Raw genomic sequence first — 19,264 nt, forward strand, 5'->3', positions numbered from 1 at the left:
AATAAATAATTTAATAAACAAAATTTTAATTTAACAGATCAAATAATAAATTTTCAAAACCCTTAAAAACAATGTCATTCTCTTAGGACAACTATCTATGGTATAAGACATGCAACTGCAGTTTGTTGCTCTTTTCTCTTAACTACCAATAACGGTAATTCGTTGCAAGCAATTCAATTAAAATATTACATTTTATTTCGTAAACACATTTGAAAGATATTGTTAATTAATATGGTGCAATATGCGTAAGTAACAAGTATATTTGAACTGGGTGCTTTCGAAAAAAGGCACGTTTTAAATAAAGTAAAATAAATATTTTCATTTAGAATGACTTTTTGAATAACAAAAAGAAGGTGGCCTGAAATACTAAACAACAGAAGTCATTTACACATAATCTCAAAAGGTTCGGCTAACAAGGATTTTTCCATACAAATAATTATTTCTGGAGGGAAAAACTATTATTCTTAATAAATTCAAATCGGAGAGAGCAGAATTAGCGAGACAACGGCTAAAAAGTTGAAAAAAATCAGTTGAGCTATACTCAATAAATATTGAGGGTGTCAAATTTGTCGAGCAAGGTGTGTAAATTTACGATTTCAGAACTAATATGGGCTAAAGGTGCTAATTAGGCCTACATACACTTATGTATATAGTACATATATATGTATATATAAATAATTGTAAATATGCAGATTAATGTATACTTATTGCGATTAAAGATTGTTCAAAACTTTGGCAAGCGTGGGGAAATCCAACGACGTTATTGCTTTGTTGTTGTTGTTGGTTTAAGAAACATGACACGTCTCATAACGCAATTGGTCCGTGCCATTCGAGAACTCATCTAGTGTTGATAAAGCGCCGCCTTGCAGCACTTTGTTGACAGCGGCGCGCGCCAAATAGCCGGTGGTTTCGGTATAAATGAGTGCATAGAAGGGCCGCATGTTGTCATTCTGACGTTCGATATTGTTGTCCTGCCATAACCAAAGCAAAATTCATATAAATAATGTTGCAAAATCACATAGAGTTGAAAACAAAAATACCTTGCAATACATGCCGAACGCCTCGCTTATTATGTCATCGATATCAAGCGCTTGCTTGAAATGCAACTCCGGATTGCTGTGGTATAATGAAAGTAATGGTAAATATATGTATGTATAAATATTTTGTAAACTACATACCGGTTCAATATTGTGGCGATGATGCATAAGAGTTCTACAGTGATTTGACGCCGTTCCGGACAATCTATACACATTAAAGTCTCTTCCACCAACAATGAAAAAGTGATCTCACCACGACTCATATTCACCAGTGTTGGTGCGGAGGGCAACAGATGTCCCTGTGTGGTAATACCTTGTGTGCGTTGCAAAATTTCCCAGATTTTGTTGTAGAAATGTTTTGGTACGCGGCATAGGCAGCCCTCCAATTGGCGGCGTTGTAAGGTGGTGAGTCTGTAAATGGTATTTTAAAGAATATTAATGATTAAAATATGTCACTAAGCATTTTTGAAAACAAAATTAGATACACACTTAAGATCAAATTTGAACCGGACTGGTCCATAACTGCAAGCTCATGATCAAATTTGAACCGGACTGGTTCAAAACTACAAGCTCAAACTCCATAAAATAACAAACATAAAACCTGTCCGGGTCAAATTTGATCTTGAGTTTATACTCTTAGGAATCCTCATCACACTTACTTTTCCTCTGCAGCCCATTCGGAAACAGTCAGCACCTTTTGCAAGAGTATACGCACTTGGAARGGAGAAAGGTTTTCCAAATCAATCGATTCCTGCCCCGACATCTGCAAGTAGAGACGCATAGCTTCCAAAACCCAGCCGACGCGTATCTACAAAGTTTGAAAAAATAAAATACAAATATATGAGATTCTAAAACAACCAAAAAGCGTGCCGCAAAACTCACCTTCAATATGCCCCTGAACATGGAGGGGTTTGTGGCGATCAAACGTCCACAATATAGTACCACCTCTTGCTGCAACACCGCCTGTATMACATTGTAGGGTTGTACGGTCGTGTACATGACATTCTGTATCTCCGCCGGTGTCATCGGTTTATCGAAATTCGTCTCCTTTTGCCCAATGACGCCCACAGTCAATTCCTTACCATTGACCAGCACCGTGGTGATGAACGGACTGATCGAATCGACTATGTGGTGGAGGAGAGAGGAACAATAACGCACAGCGCGCCAGTAACGCAACGAACCGGAACGATGGTAGAGTTGTGTTAGCGCTTGATTGACGCTCAGGCCATTCACTTCGAAATTGGGGCCCTCGCGCTCCAATAAAATGCCCCACAATTGACAGAGGCAATAAACGGATTCRGTGTTGCGCATGGTTTCGATGATTTCGGGTGTGGGTCTGTTTTTAAAGTGCTGGTGAAGTCAAAAAAAAATTTTTCATTAATTTTCGAAAATAAAAATTTTTCATAAAAACATTTCAATGGACTCACATCTAGCGAAATTTTTTGCTCCACATAGGACTGCGCTTTCGGCACATCGGTCAACGACTGATAGCCGATGTACTCATGATTGATCTGCACAAAAGCATTTTCATTGTCCGGCAAATTGGTTTGGTTCATAAAGTCAAGATGTTCTGCAATAACAAATCACAGTAGTTGAATAATATTTAAAAAATAATKTTWAAAAATSTATAWTATAACCACTCACCAATACATGAGCTGCTTATCAAATTCTGCAGACGCCCAATGCGCACCTTCATGCCATCACAGTAGCCCTTCTTCAACATAGCCAGCAAGTTGAGCATTTCTTTGAATTGCGGATCACGCATATGCTCCTCGCGTATCAGCAGACACACTGTCGGACGTCCAGAGAGACGCCAGTATTTGCCCACGAACTGCAACTCGGTTTTAATATCGTCAATCAGTAGCGCCATGTCACGATACAGATAGAAATCGGACACTTCAAAAATGAGTGGATAACAAAGTACAGTCATGCCGCAGATACGATATACTTTACTCGTGCCTAATGAGCCGACGGGACGGCCCGGGCGACCAGTTAGACCAACTTTATTATTTACGCCTAAATGTTGATAGACTTTGATCAGTTCGGTGGAAGACCAAATTTGCACGGGTTCAACCTAGARGCAAGGAAAAATATAGAAATTGATAATCCAACAGATAAAATCGATAGAGTTCAATTAAAAAAATTGAGGTTAGAATTATTAAATGACATCMAAACGACGTTAATGATATTGTAGCGTTGACTTGGATATTAATTCATGTGAAATTTTTTGCAATTTGGGAAATAAAAGAGTTTTCCRTAAACGCTTTTGATTTGGATAGTTCCGTTTGTATAGCAGATACGAGTATATGCTATAGTGGACCGATCTGAACGATTTAATAGGAGATTGTAAAGAAGGCTTGGACAATAATATGTGTAAAATTCAGTGAAGATATATCGTCAAATAAAAAAGTTTTTCATACMMGGATTTGATTTTTATCCGTTRGTTTGTATGGCAGCTATACRCTAWAGTGAACCGATCGGAACCATTTGTTGGCAGATTTGTCAGCATTGTCTTGAAYAATAATGCAAACCGATTTTAGTGAAGATATTTCCGCAAATACAAAAGTTTTCCATASAAGGACTTAATTTCGAAAAGTTAGTTTGTATGGCAGCTATATRCTATAGTGGTCCRATATCGGCAATTCTCACAAATGTRCAGCTTCAYGAAGAGAAAAATGCACATGCAAAATTYCAAAATGATATCTCAAAAACTAAGACACTAGTTAGCTTATATACAGACGGTCTTGGCTAAAACGCCTCAATTCGTCAAACTAATTTTATATATATAGTTCAAGCGTCTCCAACGTTTTCTTCTCGGTATTACAAACTTAAAGGTATACAAAGTTGTTTTGTAAARGATCAAACCTCAATAATAGTGGCGACTCAAAGAGAAACATCTACGAATTCAAGCCTGTATAAACTTCGAACATTGATTTATTTGTATATAATTTCGAAAACTTACCTCGTGCGGTGTTTGTGTTTGTATGCCATATGTGGCCATCATTGCCTGCAAGCGTTGCGATTCCGCAATCAAGACAATCTGCACGACCAAATCCGTGGCGGTGCCCTGGCGATTGGCGTCGGTGTGAGAAAAAATTATAATTTATTAATAAAAAAAATTAATTTCTACAAAATTGTGCGCAAATTMAATTCGTATCAAATTGGAAAGAAAAACGTATGCAAAATTTACTGTTAAATGCAATTACAGTTATAATTGTTGTAAGTTCAGTAGTAATGACACAACTACGGAGCAACGAAGCTCGACATAAAAAATGTTTAGTTAAGGAAAAAATTATTTAACGGAACTATTGCACAGTTGAGTCAGAATGTAAAAAAATTATTAACCATATGTGCATTATCGACATGCAAGTAGAGAAAACACACAAACAAAATAATTGATTATTTAATAACGAAAGTTATTGAATGGTGTTGATTTTTATATAGAATATTTCGAATTTTAAATAAATAATATGCAAAACATGCAAATTTCGTTTCAAAACCAATTCGATGGGGAACTACAATAAAYAGCGTATTTTAAAAAACAACACTAAAATATTATATATAATCAGTAGGATACGTGGTAAGAGCGTAGATTAATTGTTTGGGKCACCAGAAAAACAAGATTGAAAATGGTGCTGCCTTAAAACAGATGAAATACTGAGGAACTTTTGTTACAAATCTAGAATCTATAACTACATGATTGAGGTTAGCTCAGTGCMTTTCGAATTGAGTCGAAAAAAACTAACCGAAAATATAGATATTTTTTTTTCGACTACCAACCAAATATTTGCAAAATTTTTGAGTCTATTGTTGAGCTCATTTAATTATGCTTTGAAAACTTTTTTTTTTTTGTTCAAAATTTTCAAATTCGAAGTTCAAAATTTTCGAATTCGAAATTCGAATATAAAATAAATATAAATGTATATTTGAAATTCTTTAAAGAATCATTCGGTAGACGCTTGTGCCAATTTTATTGTTAAATCACTGTACTTAAAATTTACATATCAAATCAAACTTTTTCAGTTTTATAAAACATAACCTAAATTTACATATAACCTGAAAATTAAATGTTTTTTGAAAACTCGACCTATTTAATATTTTTTTTAATCATAACTTCAAAATTGTTTAACTGTTTTTTTTTCTTTATAAATCATATGCTGAATTTATAACCTCCAATTTTTTTGATTTTTTTTAAACCGAACTATTTTATATAATCTTTATTAATCATATCCTGAATTCATAACCTCAAAATGTTTCATTTTTTTAATGCACCATATAACCACAGCTTTTTTTTTTTGGTTTTTCTTTTATAACCGAATTTTTAATTTTTTGAAAATCCGAATTTAGAACCTCAAAATTTATAAACTTGTTTGTCAAATTTACCTAATTTACATTTTTTGAATATACATTTGTTGAAAAGTTGACCTATTTTATACGTTAATCATAAATCATACTCTGAATTTATAACCTCAAAATTGTTCATTCTCTTTAACCCATTTTATATTTTCTTTATAAATCATACATGTAATCACAAATATTTTTATTGCTTTTTTTAAGCCGATCAATTTTATATTTTTCATAAATCCATTTTTTTAATTTTTTTTTACCCGAACTTATNNGACCTATTTTATATGTTTATTATTAATCGGAGCCTGAATTTATAACCTCAACTTTTAAATTTTTTGCCGACCTATTTTACATTTTTTTAATATATCATACATATAACCACAATTATTTTGTCGTTTCTTAAATTACCAATCTGTACTTGTTATAAATAATATTTTTGAATTATTTTTCTTTTTCTTAGAAAATTTACCTATTTTATATGTTCATCATTAATCATACCCGGAATTTATAGCCTCAAAATTTTTGAATTTTTTGAAAACCAACCTATTTATAGTTTTTTTTCATAAAAAACATCCTAAATTCATAACCTCAAAATATTTCAATTATTTCWCCGATTTTGATAAATCGCTCTAATATTAAAAAAAATACCCGAAATCATTGAAATTTATGTCAGCTTTTTGATCTCAAATAGGGAAGCAAGTAATTGCCAATTCTTACGGCTTTTTACCATTAAATGTTTTCGAACATTACAGCGCAGTTTTAGAAAATTTGCATAGAAATAATCAAAAAAATACTAAAGTGAGTGAAGTTGTATTAAGTACAGTTAGTAAATGCAAGAAACTTATATAACTGTTTAGCAACATTACCTCTTTGATATCCAGTATTAATGGTACACGCGATGTCTAGTCACATACGAATTATTTTTATAAGTTAGTAAGTTATTAAATTGTGGTTTTTCAACACTAAAGTTAGTTACAAATGACAACGCTGGTGTAAATACTAAAGTGTTAGTATATAAATTTATAAGAAAGTTAGTTTATATATATCGGAGCAGAAACGCTAAGCTAAGTGTCGGCCAATTGGTATTTCGAAAATATAGAAATTTCAAAAATTTTCGATTTTTTGTAGCTACAATGTAGGTAAATGTAGGCGTGTATGTGAAGGTAAGTGATGCTCGCTGTCAGTACATGTTTGTATGTATTGCATTTCTAAAGAAAAGGAACGCAAATAACACAATTAACTAAATAATAAACCACAAAACTTTTTGAACAAAACATGTACAAACAAAAGTAAGCTACGCAAGGACCCAAGAAAAACCTTTTGGAATATATTTTTTTTCCTTTTTTTTTCTTGGTTTTGTTACTTACAGTGCCCGGTTTGGCCTAAGTAGGGATGAGAAAGTAAAAAAAAAAAACATAGTTTTGTAGATAGAAAATTATATGTAAGTAGATTTAAACTAAAATGCGCTAGGGAAAGGTAGTATAGTAGTAAAAATTTTGTTGTCTGTTTGTAAATTGTAAAACTGTGTTCTGTTTTTATTTTTTTATTTTCTGTTGTAATAAATTTTTTTTTTTGCTGTCGCCATGTGTGTGAAATTAGTAGAGAGGGCATAAAAGCTGTACAATTTAGTTGTGTTTTGTTTATTTTTGTTTTGGGTTTTGTTAATTTACACAATTTCGGCAGAGACGTGTCACAATAGCACCAAGAATAAGATTTTTTGTTCAAAGAGGAGACAAACATACTTTTTTWATCATAAGTTGTTCAGGGGGCCTATTYTGTAACTCGATTCGAAAAAAAATTTACTCGAATTCGGATTTTTTATATTCCGTAACTCGATTTTCGGATTTTTAAGGAAATTTTCGAATAAAATATTCGTTAGCTTTTGAGTTGTAGAAAGCAAAAACKAAAATTGTACGTATTTATTCTGGCACAGGGTGGTACAACTTTCGAAAAATTATAAAGTAGATCCGAATTTCGAATAGAATACATTTACGAATCGAGATACGGAATAGGGCCCCAGGAAGCAGAGACCTACTCTAAATTCGAAATTTTTATTAAAAAGGAAAACAAATATTGTGAAAATGCTAAGGTCGAATTTTTTAATTAAAAAAGTCCCAAAATCGGAATAAAAGATTTAAATTTTACTTATTTAATATGAAAATCGGAATAAAAAATTTAAAATTTAAGTCTTTAAGTCTTTAATCTGAAAATCGGAATTAAAAGTTAAAAATTTGATGATTTAATMCGAAAATCCTAATTGATAATTTGAATTTTAATTCTTTAATCCGAAAATCGGAATAAAAAATTTAAAATTTAAGTCTTTAAGTCTTTAATCTGAAAATCGGAATTAAAAGTGAAAAATTTGATGATTTAATCCGAAAATCCTAATTGATAATTTGAATTTTAATTCTTTAATCCGAAAATCGGAATTAATAATTTGAAATTTTATTTAAATTTGAAAATTCAATTATTTATTAATTAAAAACATTTTATTTTGCAACCACAAAAATAAGGTTGCGGCTTTTTTAATTAAAAGCATACCAAAATCGAAATCAAAAATTTTAATTTTAGTTTTTCAATCCGAAAATCGGAATTAAACTTTTTTAACTTATTTCTTTATCCCGAAAATCGAAATTAGAAATTGAAAAATTAAATTTTAAATCCAAAATCAAAATTAAAAAATTATATTTTTTTAAATTCAAAAATAAAGAGAACCCTTAACACAAGTACGTCTTTTACAGTTATGGCTAAGTAAACAAAAGCTAGGCACAAATTTCAAGCGTGTTGCAACAGAATATAACGGTAATGTGTGCATAAAAATTAATTCTATAAAAAATATGTAAATTTTGTGATACTATTTGTAGCARAAGACGTAAAATAAGTGGTAATGCAACAAAAACTATTATATAACAGTGCATTGTCGTAGAGTAAGCAAGAGGGAAATCTGTGATTTTACATTCGTACATTATTATAGGTATACATATGTAAATCAATACGAGCACAATGTGGTTGATTCAAAATAGTACAGTGTTCAGTGTCTTGCTACTACTTTTTATAAAAGTAAAAAAAAAAAAGGTAAGAAGCTAGACTTTTTTCCATGTACAGGATCTCGACTTACGGCATGTTTGTCATCGGCGGCTTTTCCCTGCCATTATGTAGGTGTATTATGTAACCAATTTACATGTTATTTAGGATATTGTAAAGGATTTGTAAGGAATATCACAAAAACATATAAAAAATATATAGAACAGCCAATTTTATTATTAAAAAAATATACGTATTAAATAGTTTCAAATTGTTTTGTTTGAATGTTTGTTAAATTCAAGCAATCATTGGGTCAGTAAAATTTCTGGCTTTAAACGAATTATTTTCATAAATTAAATTAATTAAATTGTTTATCAACTTTGTATGTATATCTAGAAAAAGCGTATCCTAGCAAATGTAATTATACGGGTAAGTAGTAAAGAAGCCTATGTGAGGTTAGAACCAAAAAAACATACCTGAAATGCTGAGTAACGGCCACCGCGACGTGGGCGATTGTAGCTCGGCAGATAACGGCGTATCGGATCCAATTCATTGATGTGTAGCAGACCAGCGGTTAGTAGCTGCGCAATGATAAACATGGATTGTCCCCAAAGGAAAAGTGATTGCGAGGGTGAGCGCACGTAGGAACCGTCACCATCTGGCGCATAATACATAGTGACCACGGGATCACCATTGACATCGGTGTGCAAGCAATTGCGCAATTCATTTTGATATTCTTCAATTTGCTCCGAATTGCTCTTGAAGACGCCATCAATGATCATTTCAATATAGAAAAGTGGCCATTCACATTCGTGACCCTCGAAGTCTTTCAGTTCACCGTTGTGATAGTAGCTGAAAAAAAAAACATTTATAAATAGAAAATTTATTTTTTAAGTRGCAAACAAAGTGTTTTCAAACCGTCTATTTTTTTCTTCAATTTTGCTAAGAAAACCATCACGACTGAAGCGCTTGAAGCCACGTTTGCCACGCAAACGCGTAATGACATTATGCTTCGTTTGCTCCACTAAGCGTTCCTCGTGCGAAGCGAAGGCGGGAAATGATAACGTCAATAACAATGAGGCGTCAACACCCTGTAAAGTAATAAAATATTTTTGTGAAGTTTCAAAATTTATATAACACGTACATATATATATAGATACCTTGGAGCTGGATTCTCGCGGCAGCATTGTCTCAAAAATACTGCGATTGCGATTGTGCGCATCAATGTCCACATAAACTACGCTCCACGAAGCGCCCTTCTCACCAAACAGRTTGCAACCGTTAATTGCTTCCAAAGCGGATTTAGCCATGCCTGCAAAATTTCAATAAAAAAATTTTAAATTATTATTTTTTTTTTTTTGCCAATAGCAGCCTATTAATTACCAATAGATGAAGCATGTATTTCTGGCGTGCCATTATTGTACTTGGAACCGCGCTCCCACATGCCAAAATCAGGTGTGCGATACGAACGCTCAACATAATAAACCAGGTTCTGTACAAAAGCAACTTCATCCTGAAGATTAAGAATAAAAGGAAATCAGTTTTTAGCTAATATTCTTATATTTGATAAGTTTTTTTACTAATAATTGCTTCTGCACTCACCTGCGTGTAAATGATTTGCAAGCCGGAAGTGATCATTTGCACTAAAAATATTAAATACAGGGACACCAAATCGATTTGCAAATGATTGTAGGCATCGTCGGCGTAAATTTCTTCACCAGTATGCAAATGAAATTTACTATGCAAAGCATGTTGATTGGATTGACGCGTTTTAAAAACTTCCACGCGACCTGCCTGTTTCACCCARCATTCTAGAATGCCACGCATGCACTTTACAGTCGATTGACCCAATTCGTAGGATTTGCCGCGGTCATCATCAATACGACGATACGCTTGATATAAACTCCACACAGCTGCTGCACAGTAAACACTATCACGTACGGAGCCCACTTCATGATCCGTACTCATAACAGGAAATAGACCAGTTATGGGGCTTTGGTAGCGCAGTAATTGACGTTTGACTGTGAAGAGTAAATAAAAGGTTTATTAATTGCAATATTGTAAGAAGTATCAATCAATTGTATATTTTATTATTATGTATAAATTTTAGAGAAGCAATTATCATATATTGTTTTCATGTGAACAAATGCTCCARTAAACATTAGCATCTCTCGCTATCAAACACTCGCCAACGAAAGTTCGTTGACTTACTACAATTAACGTGCTGSACCATAAATTTAAAGCCAGCGTTGTCAACAAGTATTAGTGTAAACAATAAAATACAACGCTAATACGCTGCAAGATTAAGCAGCCATAATATATAAACAAGCGCCGGCCAATTAACTGCTCATTCATATGTACATAYACACACACATTTGTATGCATAGATATGCACATATATTTGTGATAAAGCTGCTACATGTAAACAAATCAACAAGTCATAAGAGGTGGGTGGGAGAGCGGGGCGAATTGCATCCAACAATTGTATAAAAATAACTAATTGACAATCAGTGCCGCATGCTAGTGTGAACTTATAGACAGCGACAAATTGTCTAAGAAATTATATAACTTAAGTAATTAACAATCAAAAGCACATTCAATTGATTCGTTTGTTCAAATTTATATCAATTACCGATGCCATAGTATATGTCCAACTGTTTCACTGTATCTTCGTAGTTAGATGTTTTGAGGAACTGATCTAAATGTATGTCTTCAAGGCTAGCTTGCCTACCAGCGGAGGACGGCGCTCCTGATGGCACTGTACTACCAGGTGTGGTCACCGTAATGCTGAGTCTACAAGAAATATTACTACAATTTTYTATATTTCATCATGAAAAGCTTTGTGCTAAACATACGTTTTTGGTAGTTCACGCATTTTATTTGCGTGTTTTTATATTTTAATGCACTTTATTTTATTTTGAATGCACTTAAATGGGAAAGAAWACAATCGCGAAAAAATTTGCTTGTAAATTGCAAAAAATACCCTTGCTTTTAATAATAAAAGTCAAACTTGACATATCAGTGACAACCAGCTGGTGTGCGGAATGCCGCGTGTTGCCATATAGCATCATATATTTATTTAATTTGGAAATTWTGCTGGCAGTTGGTTAAAGGGGAAATGTTTGCTGAGGTGAAAAATGTCTGCGTGGTAAMGATAACTTGTAACGGTAAAGAGGAAATAAATATTAAATAAAAAAATACAATGGAAACATTGTTTAATTAAATGGTACTTTTATAACAAAAGTCTGGTATTATGCTGCTGAATATTAAAATCAATATTTTCACATGAATRTTATTTAACGAATTGTGTTGGTTAATATGGAAATTAATAACAACATTTATTTTTAATATGAAACGGAAATCGTTGCACACTAAACACCAAATATCCATTTTGAATAATATTTTCTTGGAAGAACTACTAATTTCTGAAACAAATTGAATACCCTCGCATAAATTTCGCTACAAAGGCTCTTGAGCCACCACATAAAATAAAAACACTCAAATACAAAAACAAACATATTAAAACCATTAGAAATTCTTAAGGAAGTAACTGTTATGTACGATCGTTTACATTCGCAGTGTTCGTTCCGTGCATGACTACATTTCCTTAAATAATGAGTTCGAGCTTCACAACGCCGAGTAACACTCAAAGCTCCAACTCGATTGCAGATATCCAAAATATTCTCATTAACTACTCCCAGCGCTTCTTTCGCAGTTCATACTATCTACAATGAAATTATAAGAGCTCATACCTTCAAATAGTCGAAGAAACTCGAACACATATTGGATGCGTTAAGCCGATGCATTATTCCTAACTGTTAAGTATGCTACACTGTACCACTTGATGGAAGCAATGAGTTCTATGTACATGTACTAAACCAGTAACGAACTATCATTGAACCAAGCAGCAGCAACAATGAATATCACAAGTATTATTGAGCAGTGGTTTGGAGAAAATTACTTTGACTTAAAAATTAAACACGGCACGGACTTATTATACAATGCAGTCCGTGTGTTCTACGTAATTATACCAATGATATGTCTCACAGCATTGGCACAATTTATTGGCCAACAGCTAGCTGACCGTGCCGGTGCCTCTAGATTWGTGCGATATGTCGTTGAGTTTGTGGTGATCGTTATACCAACTCTGTTGATTTCGTTGAAGTTTCACGAACACTCCGGACTTGTGGCGATAATTTGCAGTGTCATTTTGGTGATATTACTATTGATCACTTTCGTAACGAAATCGCCAAGACGCCAGTATGTCACGGGCAGTTGCCGACCATTTGCGTATGCACTGAATCGCGCCRTAGTTTATGTAATTGCCATATTGGGTATGGGGGCACCACGTTTCTTAAAGATACCACAATATTTCGAAGCAACCTATAGTTATGGCATAGGTTTTTTGGATATAGACGTTGGTTTGTATCTATTTGCTTTGGCAACCGTTAAGCGTACCAGCGTTGGACGGTCTCCAATGACCGCTGCTCCAAGTTTCTTTTTGCCGATGCTCTTTCTCTCTTTTGTGCGTATGCTAGTCATACTGTTAAATGCAGAAAATGATAAGAATCCAATAAGATTGCATGAGAATTACTATTTTCTATTTGCGGTTGTGGTAATAATTGGCTCGATTATTTGTGAATATGTGACGTCTCAAAAACGCCGCATTCAGTTGGGTTTAGGTAAGTTACAGATCACTAATCCARTGCTGAAAGATCTGATGTAAATCGCTTTTAACTTGTTGATAAGAAATGTATATTACTGAGGTAGTTAATGCAGATTAAACAGCGAAAGACTGGCCCCGGATGGGATGTAGGATCAGCCAATAATTGTTGGAGAAAAAGTATGTAAATAATTGTTGCAGAGCACTGGGACGCTAGCAGTACTCCGGAAYAGAGAAGAAGTGCTCTCGATCCTCGATCACCTCCACTGTTTCGATCACTTATCATACATATGACTACATATTATATTATTATATATTATATTCAAAAAAAATTTATATTAAACATTAAATTGTCATGTCTTTTGCAGCTATCTTGTTCGTTCACGAAGTTATTCTACAAATATTCACCGCTGAATACATACTGGATACAAAAATTAAACGGTTCTATTTTATTGGCGCACTAAAGGAGGTGTATCTGTCAGTTCCTGGATTTCTGGCGCTTTATTTGATATCGGTTGGCATTGGTGACAAAATGCGTACGCGAGTTAAACGTTTGTCCGCCGAGATGTTTAGGAACAAACTTTTAACAATACTTGAAGCCTGCTTGTCCTTCTGGCTATTGACACTGCTCTGCATATTTACAACCTCCATATCACGTATTACCTGCAATACCGGCTATGTRGCATGGATACTAGCCGTCGGTTGCACGATGACCTTAATGCATATGTTGGTTTTCAGCTTTATTTTTAAGGCACTCGAGTACAATGACGCAAATAACAGTGTTAGAGAATTAAATGTAATCCCTGAGTTTGTGACGATTATAAATAAGAACGGTATACTTTGTTATATAGCGGGTTATTTGGTAGCGTGTAGTATAAAGAACTTTTTGGAGCCGCTAAATCGCAATGAGAACGAAGCTTTTTGTATGTTAACGGTTTTTATGTTCATTATGGCACTTTTTTCTTATCTGATAAATAATGTGACCATTATCGATTTGTGAATGGTTTCAAATTTAGACTTTTAGATATTAAATGAATGTTAGTAAAGTTTTCAGAGTAACCAATTTGTCAACTTGCGTCAAAATGTATCCTTTCGTTGTCTTGAGAAAAGATAGTTTTTTTGACTCGTTTCATCCAAAAGATCGTAACATTCGAGAAACTAAAAAAAAAAAATAAAAGCGTTTTCAATACACTTCAAATAAAAATAAAATTGTTTACTAGCTGAAGAGACTAATAAAGATTTTAGTTCAATGAGACTTTACTTTTTATTCCAAAAAGAACTTTGCTGCACTAGTTAGCCAAAAATTTTGTTACTTAATATTTTCAATTTATTTTCTTTGCGGGAAATCTCGATTACAACACTATTTCAAATTAGTGGTGAAGTTAAATTTCTTATCTTCGAAAAAACGCTTTTTTCCGCAATGGATGGCAACACTAATTTTATCTGCATATCTTCCATTTCGAAGTGTTTCATTTTTTCGATGTAAACAAACGAAACAATAACAAATTGTACGCATTTGTGCTTTGTGCTTTGTGCATGTATGTTAAAGAAAATAACAAGAATGATTCAGCGACTAAACGAATTTAACTAATAAAACGACGCAAAATTCACAGACAGCAAAAAACAAACATAAAAGCAATTGTATAGGAAACCTGTTTTCACGTCAAAGGTGATGTTGTTAGTCAGCTCCACTAAATCGGATATGCTCTACGCCCTCAGTAGTTTAGTTTGATTGACAGTAACAGCAAGAAGATCTAAGCTGAACGATGGTGAGAGCCTAGTAGCAGATTGCTTACTTGCAGGCATTTTAAAGTGAAAAATTCAACTATACGCATTGCAATTCTTTTGAGAAAGCATAAAGAACAGCTGTCGGTGAAGTCAGCCACAGGGAATTTGTTCTATGCAACAGCTGGTCAAGGAAACCGGCTTTTTATGCACAGTAACCTTGGCGAATTGACATTCACCTGCATGGATCGTGTACCGTCTTAAATAAACAATGATTTGCTGCAACTACAATATAAAGCAATAGTAATAGCTATCGTGGCATTTTTTTCGAATGTACTAATATTAAAGTTATATAAAAAAGCTGTGAAAAATGTATCTCAACTATCTTATAATACTCAAGCTTCTAAGTCAACTCACGTATTCGTGTGTAAATGCCGACTTTACACGCGGATCTATGCAGCATACACCAATACTTTTGCCAAATTTACCAGTAGAGCATTTAATACGCTACCTAAATACCTTCCCCCAAGTACGTGAACATTGTGTTAAAAATGAAGACTGTCTACGCATAATTCGTAGTAACGCCTCCACAAATAGCTTAAACGACGAATTAATACCTACATTGGACACTTTAACCGCATGTTGGGGTCATGAACTTGACTGTGACGCGAATAAACGTTTTCAGACGCCCACTTGCCCGGGCGAACACCACGGWTGGGTGCAAAGCAAAACTGCACAAGTGAATACATTCTACAATCAAGCCGACTTTGGTTATATACAAAATCAAATCAACGAATTGTCACTTATATGTGAGCCTCATTACATCACCGATTCCTCGCTAGAATGTAGCAAATATCTGCGCTTTTGTCGCGGGCGCAATTTGCTCTTTGACTTTCGCGACCTAGCGCAACGAAAGGAATTAATACGATATCATATGGATGTACTGAAACCACACCAGCTGTTAGGACATTGTCAGTTCAATCGTACACGTTTAGAGGGCGAATTGGATCATATGGGTGCACTACAGTCTTGGGCGCCAGAATTACGAAATTTCGATGAACTACCCGCATCACTWATGGCAAGTGGTGCGTGTGATTTAGTCATTGATACGCCCACATTTATTCTGAAAATCGATGCTACTTATAATATGTATCATCATTTCTGCGATTTTTTCAATTTATACGCATCGCTTTTCGTAAATCAATCACACCCGCTAGCGTTTCATACAGACTCTCGCATTTTGATTTGGGAAACATATTCCTACGATTCGCCATTTGCTGAGACATTTAAGGCCTTTTCAGACAATCCAATATGGACATTAAATGATTTTAAAGGAAAGCGTGTGTGCTTTCGGAATGTGGTGTTGCCTCTGTTACCACGTATGATATTTGGCTTGTTTTATAACACGCCGTTGGTAAGTTGATGTTATTTGCAAAATTTTTCCCTTTTTTGTTTGTACTATAAYTGGCATAAATTCTTTCAGATTCATGGCTGTCAAGGTAGCGGTCTGTTTCGTGCCTTCTCCGAATTCATTTTACATCGCTTACAAATACCTTTCCGTCCACCTAGACCACAAGCTAAATTGCGTATTACATTCTTATCACGTCGCACAAAGTATAGACAAGTTTTAAATGAGGATCAGTTGCTCGAAGAAATCGGTGCGAACAGCAGCTATCATGTGCAACGTATTTCGTTTGAAAGGTTTTTGTTAAACATTATTAATTAAGGCGTTATCTAATTATGCATTTATATTTTCAGGGGTCTCTCCTTCAGTCAGCAATTGGCTATAACGCGGAACACAGATATACTTATAGGCATGCATGGTGCTGGACTAACCCACCTGCTTTTCTTGCCGAATTGGGCTACAATTTTCGAGCTGTATAATTGTGAAGACCCTAATTGTTATAAAGATTTGGCGCGGCTGCGTGGCGTTAATTATATTACATGGGAACGTGAAGGACTGCTCTATCCGCAAGATGAAGGTCATCATCCGCAGGGTGGAGCTCATGCAAAATTCACAAATTATCGTTTTGATACAAAAGAATTCACACGACTTGTGGCAAAAGCCGCCGATCTAGTATATACACATAATGAGTACCAGAAATTTCAGACGCAGCAAAATAACAAGCATCCAACCACTCATAGTGCGGGCGAACAGATTTTACAGTCAAAAGAAGAGCTATAGAGGTCTATTTATGCAGTATTTTCAGAGTTAAGTAATTGTGATCTTGAATACAATTTAAGTGGTAAAGTAATATAAATGTTTTTATATTCTTTTGTAATTTACTTTTTTAACTAAATTTTTTATCTTACGCATTATCATTATAATACATTTTTTTTTTAAATTTATTATAGTAAAGGTAACACTATTTTTGTTTTTACAATTCGGTAGTTGTTTTTTTTACACATTGTGTTTTCATATTTAAATTCTGTAAGCAGTGCAAAAAGCAAGACATAAATATGTGGCAGAAAATGTGATGGAACAGTTAGTTATCACCGTATGATAGGAAGCGGATTGAAAAAATAAGCAGAAATTATGGACTTAGGGGATGATGATGAAATTATAGTTCCAATATGGAATGTAGAAGCCGAAGTTCTTGCGTTTGAGGACTACGATTCACCCGCGCCAAAAATAACTGAATCACATGCCGAATCTTGGGAAATACTATATCACGTGTGGTTTATATTAGAGTCCGTGCTGGCCGTTATATTTTTCTTTGCGATTACGCGCGTCTTTGGTCAGAAAACGTCGCATATAATTCACCCCGATTCCATTAAACGATACCTCTACGAATTCGTATTTATTCTTGCGCCTACAGTGTTATTTGTAATTGTGTTACATCGTTATATTTATGCTGTAATTATCGTGTTCGCTTTTTCTGTAATATACGCATTGTTTATGATATATAAAACCAAGGCACAAAAACGCTGGTACATTACGGGTGGTCGCCGACCATTCATTTTGACATTAAATCGTGCTACAATCTACTTGATAACAGCGCTTTGTATATTAGCCGAGGATTTTCAATGTTTTCCAAAATATTTTCAAATGTCGCATGGCCATAATGTTGGTTTAAAAGATGCGCTAGCGGGATTTTATGTTTTTACAATGGCGACCGTTGAGCGAAATAGGAATAAAATATATGGAATTAGACGCACTTTAACGGCACTGCTGCTTTTGTGGATAGTCGAGTATGTCGGTTCAAAATATATTATATATAGCCATGATGAAAATGTATATGGCGAGCATTGGAATGTATTCGTTACGTTGGCACTGACAAAATGTATTGGCACTTTTTACTGTACTGTGTTTAAGTCACGCAGTAAACAGCTCTATGCCGGAGGGGGTAAGTTTARAAAATTATATGATATTTAAAATAATCTAACAATATATAACATATTATTAAAATATTTACTTTGCAGTGCTTTTGATTCTACATCAGTGTAATCTACAAGTTTTCTCCAATAATGTTGTTTTGGATTCAGATTATGTACGTGACAATCTGTACAGTCAGAACCGTGAAGGCTTGCTATCACTTCCCGGTTTTGTAGCACTTTACTTTATATCCGTTTACATTGGTCGCTGTCTTCGTGTACAAGATATCATTTTATCCTACTATGATGTTATGCACAAAGTAAAAGTAATTGGCATAACTTGTGYGACACTTTGGATATTGGTGTTTAGCTGTGCCTTCACAATATCCMTTTCACATATAACCTGTAATGCTGGATATGTTTTATGGATTTTAGCAATGACACTAACTATGACCTTTGTATCCATGGTTGTTTTTCATTTAGTTATAAATACATTATGGTTTTTAGATGAAAACGACACTTATTATGAGATATATTATGGAACAGTATTGAAGACTTCGGATATACCACGTTATAGAGACCTTTTGCCTATGATTGTAGAGGCAATAAATAAGAATGGACTTTTATTTTTCGTATTAACTATTTTAAGCGCACGYCTCAATGTTATTACTAATCCCATGAAACTGGATGGTAGATTCGCTTTCTTTATGTTATTCAATTCTTTGCTTTTTGCAACTGGTATAGTTTCCTTATTACATCATTTCAAATTACGTCTATYTATATAATTGTTACTTTTTGTATAAGTTGGAAGTATGTAAAATGTTAGCACTACATCGGATATTAAATCAAAATATTTCATTTCCTCGTACGAAAAGATAAATATTTTGATGTTAGTATACTAAGYAATTGTAAAATGTTTGCATATTTTATTAATTTGGTTTATCCTAAAGTTAAACTGAATAAGCTAAAATATTTGCTATAAAGACAAAATCGTTAAAATTAAATTAGTYTTAGGATTAATTAATATTTTTAACATAATTTTGTTAGTAACTTACATTTTTTGCACAGTTAAGTGGTTTTGTAGCATTTTGCATACTTTTAGAATGACATATTTGCACTATTTTATACACAATAACTGGAACATTTTYAAAAT

At 33.8% G+C, this 19,264-nt stretch overlaps 4 protein-coding genes across 6 annotated transcripts; 3 read left to right on the plus strand and 1 right to left on the minus strand.

Annotated features, from left to right (window-relative positions):
- Positions 1–172: 172 nt before the first annotated feature.
- Positions 173–11,398, minus strand: LOC108966602 (probable phosphorylase b kinase regulatory subunit beta). Of its 3 annotated transcripts, none has more exons than XM_018929595.1 (16): positions 11,264–11,398; positions 11,041–11,201; positions 10,011–10,429; positions 9,792–9,921; positions 9,569–9,720; positions 9,327–9,499; positions 8,885–9,260; positions 8,503–8,529; positions 4,000–4,104; positions 2,682–3,111; positions 2,465–2,607; positions 1,920–2,387; positions 1,697–1,845; positions 1,179–1,448; positions 1,041–1,116; positions 173–971 (listed from the first exon to the last, which is right to left on the minus strand). In XM_018929595.1, the coding sequence occupies exons 1-16, from the start codon at positions 11,281–11,283 to the stop codon at positions 786–788; spliced, it is 3,285 nt and encodes a 1,094-aa protein (XP_018785140.1). In that variant the 5' UTR covers positions 11,284–11,398; the 3' UTR covers positions 173–785. The 3 variants fall into 3 exon arrangements, with proteins under 3 accessions (XP_018785140.1, XP_018785141.1, XP_018785142.1); XM_018929596.1 differs by lacking the exon at positions 8,503–8,529 and adding an exon at positions 6,752–6,766 and having other exon boundaries at positions 786–971; XM_018929597.1 differs by lacking the exon at positions 8,503–8,529 and having other exon boundaries at positions 786–971.
- Positions 11,399–12,068: 670 nt separating this feature from the next.
- LOC108966587 (uncharacterized protein At4g17910-like) lies at positions 12,069–14,280 on the plus strand. The gene is made up of 2 exons (XM_018929579.1): positions 12,069–13,090; positions 13,440–14,280. The coding sequence occupies exons 1-2, from the start codon at positions 12,325–12,327 to the stop codon at positions 14,069–14,071; spliced, it is 1,398 nt and encodes a 465-aa protein (XP_018785124.1). The 5' UTR covers positions 12,069–12,324; the 3' UTR covers positions 14,072–14,280.
- A 301-nt stretch (positions 14,281–14,581) lies between these two features.
- LOC108966585 (EGF domain-specific O-linked N-acetylglucosamine transferase) lies at positions 14,582–17,112 on the plus strand. The gene is made up of 3 exons (XM_018929577.1): positions 14,582–16,210; positions 16,280–16,497; positions 16,555–17,112. Exons 1-3 carry the CDS (start codon positions 15,167–15,169, stop codon positions 16,979–16,981), a joined length of 1,689 nt encoding a protein of 562 aa, XP_018785122.1. The 5' UTR covers positions 14,582–15,166; the 3' UTR covers positions 16,982–17,112.
- A 107-nt stretch (positions 17,113–17,219) lies between these two features.
- LOC108966589 (uncharacterized protein At4g17910-like) lies at positions 17,220–19,092 on the plus strand. Its single transcript, XM_018929580.1, has 2 exons — positions 17,220–18,143; positions 18,220–19,092. Exons 1-2 carry the CDS (start codon positions 17,333–17,335, stop codon positions 18,894–18,896), a joined length of 1,488 nt encoding a protein of 495 aa, XP_018785125.1. The 5' UTR covers positions 17,220–17,332; the 3' UTR covers positions 18,897–19,092.
- Positions 19,093–19,264: the final 172 nt, after the last annotated feature.

Source organism: Bactrocera latifrons, unplaced genomic scaffold (assembly GCF_001853355.1).
Source record: "Bactrocera latifrons isolate USDA-ARS-PBARC rearing strain unplaced genomic scaffold, ASM185335v1 scaffold_165, whole genome shotgun sequence".
NCBI lineage: Eukaryota > Metazoa > Arthropoda > Insecta > Diptera > Tephritidae > Bactrocera > Bactrocera latifrons.